This window comes from Atta colombica, unplaced genomic scaffold (genome assembly GCF_001594045.1).
Source record: "Atta colombica isolate Treedump-2 unplaced genomic scaffold, Acol1.0 scaffold33, whole genome shotgun sequence".
NCBI lineage: Eukaryota > Metazoa > Arthropoda > Insecta > Hymenoptera > Formicidae > Atta > Atta colombica.
Window position 1 is genome coordinate 3018030 of NW_017259437.1, and position 1316 is coordinate 3019345.

Here is a 1316-nt window from a genome sequence, read left to right on the forward strand (position 1 = left end):
TATATATATATATATATGCGAGAAATATTCTTTTATCGGCGATAAATTCATACGTTGACAAAATCCATCTTCTATTAAAGGTACTTTTATTATTGAGAGATTGTAACTCACATATGAGTCTTGGCGAATTTTAACTTACGCTTTTGACAGTTCATTTATTCTATATACCTTTATTATTCTACACATTAAGAAGAATCTATTTATTCTACATATTTTTATTCAGAAAAAAAATTTGTTTGTTTAAAATTATTAAATATGCTATAAATATTTTATAAAAAATTTAATAGCTTAATAGCATAATGAAAATTAATAAGAATAGCGACATGATTTTCAGGAAAAGTTTGTTATAAGGAAAATAGAAAACTATATAAAGAGTATCCCAAAAATAATTTTCTGATAATATTACACAATAAATATGTACATTAAATATATATTTAATCCAATGTATAATTAATCCAAATTCTTTTTAGTGGAGATTTAAGACTAATAAGCCTCGCTGGTACAACATCACCCTCATTCAATACTTGCTTCTCCACAGTTCTTTCTGGCAGCATTAGAAGCGCATTAGCATCGTTACAGTTAAGTAACTTACTACTGATTTGATTTCCCGTACTATAAGCCATTGGAAGTGTTTCTTTATCATTCCATCTCAAGATTGCTCTTGCATATTCGGGACGCGGATCCAAATTGTACGACGACGTTAACTGTGATAGAACAACATTTTTATCATGCACATTTGTTTTTGCAAAATATCAAGACGATCTTACAAACCTTTGCTTGCATTATAATTGACTCTGAAGCATCAAAGTGTAGCTCATTTACAAGGGGTAAGAGGAATAAATGTGCAGTAACAAGAGCAGACACTGGATTTCCTGGCAGGCACAGAATAAATTTTTTTTTGCCTAAGATTGTGCACGTTGCAAATGTTGTTGGTTTTCCGGGCTTCATATTTACGCGTCCTAAAAAAAAACATATTTTGACTTTATATAAGAAACATGTATTGACATAGAGATGATTAAAAAAAAAGGTACCGAAATGTATAGTAGCCTTAAAAATGGTCTCTAAAATAGGCTTCAATAAATCTCTATCACCCATTGATACAGAACCTGTTGTCACAAGTACATCTACTTTTTCTAAAGCTGTACTAATTTTGTTTATCATGTCCATTGTGCTACAATATGGTTATATTAATAGAGAGATTATGTTAATTCTTTATTTATAATTAATATATTATAATTATTATAATTAACTATATTAATAAATTAAAAAGATATTGAAATAAACATATAATCCATATTCATATCTTACTTTTATCT

General features: G+C 28.0%; 1 protein-coding gene across 2 annotated transcripts in view; it reads right to left on the minus strand.

The window, feature by feature from the left end:
- Positions 1–372: 372 nt before the first annotated feature.
- The window catches only part of LOC108690542 (gephyrin-like), a 16734-nt gene continuing 15790 nt past the window's right edge, over positions 373–1316 (minus strand). For both annotated transcript variants that reach the window (XM_018197884.1, XM_018197885.1), the window contains 3 exons: positions 1032–1175; positions 772–959; positions 373–704 (listed from right to left, as the gene is read on the minus strand). In XM_018197884.1, coding sequence (XP_018053373.1) covers positions 435–704; positions 772–959; positions 1032–1175 — 602 coding nt within the window. In that variant the 3' untranslated portion in view covers positions 373–434. The remainder of the gene's footprint in view (positions 705–771; positions 960–1031; positions 1176–1316) is intronic.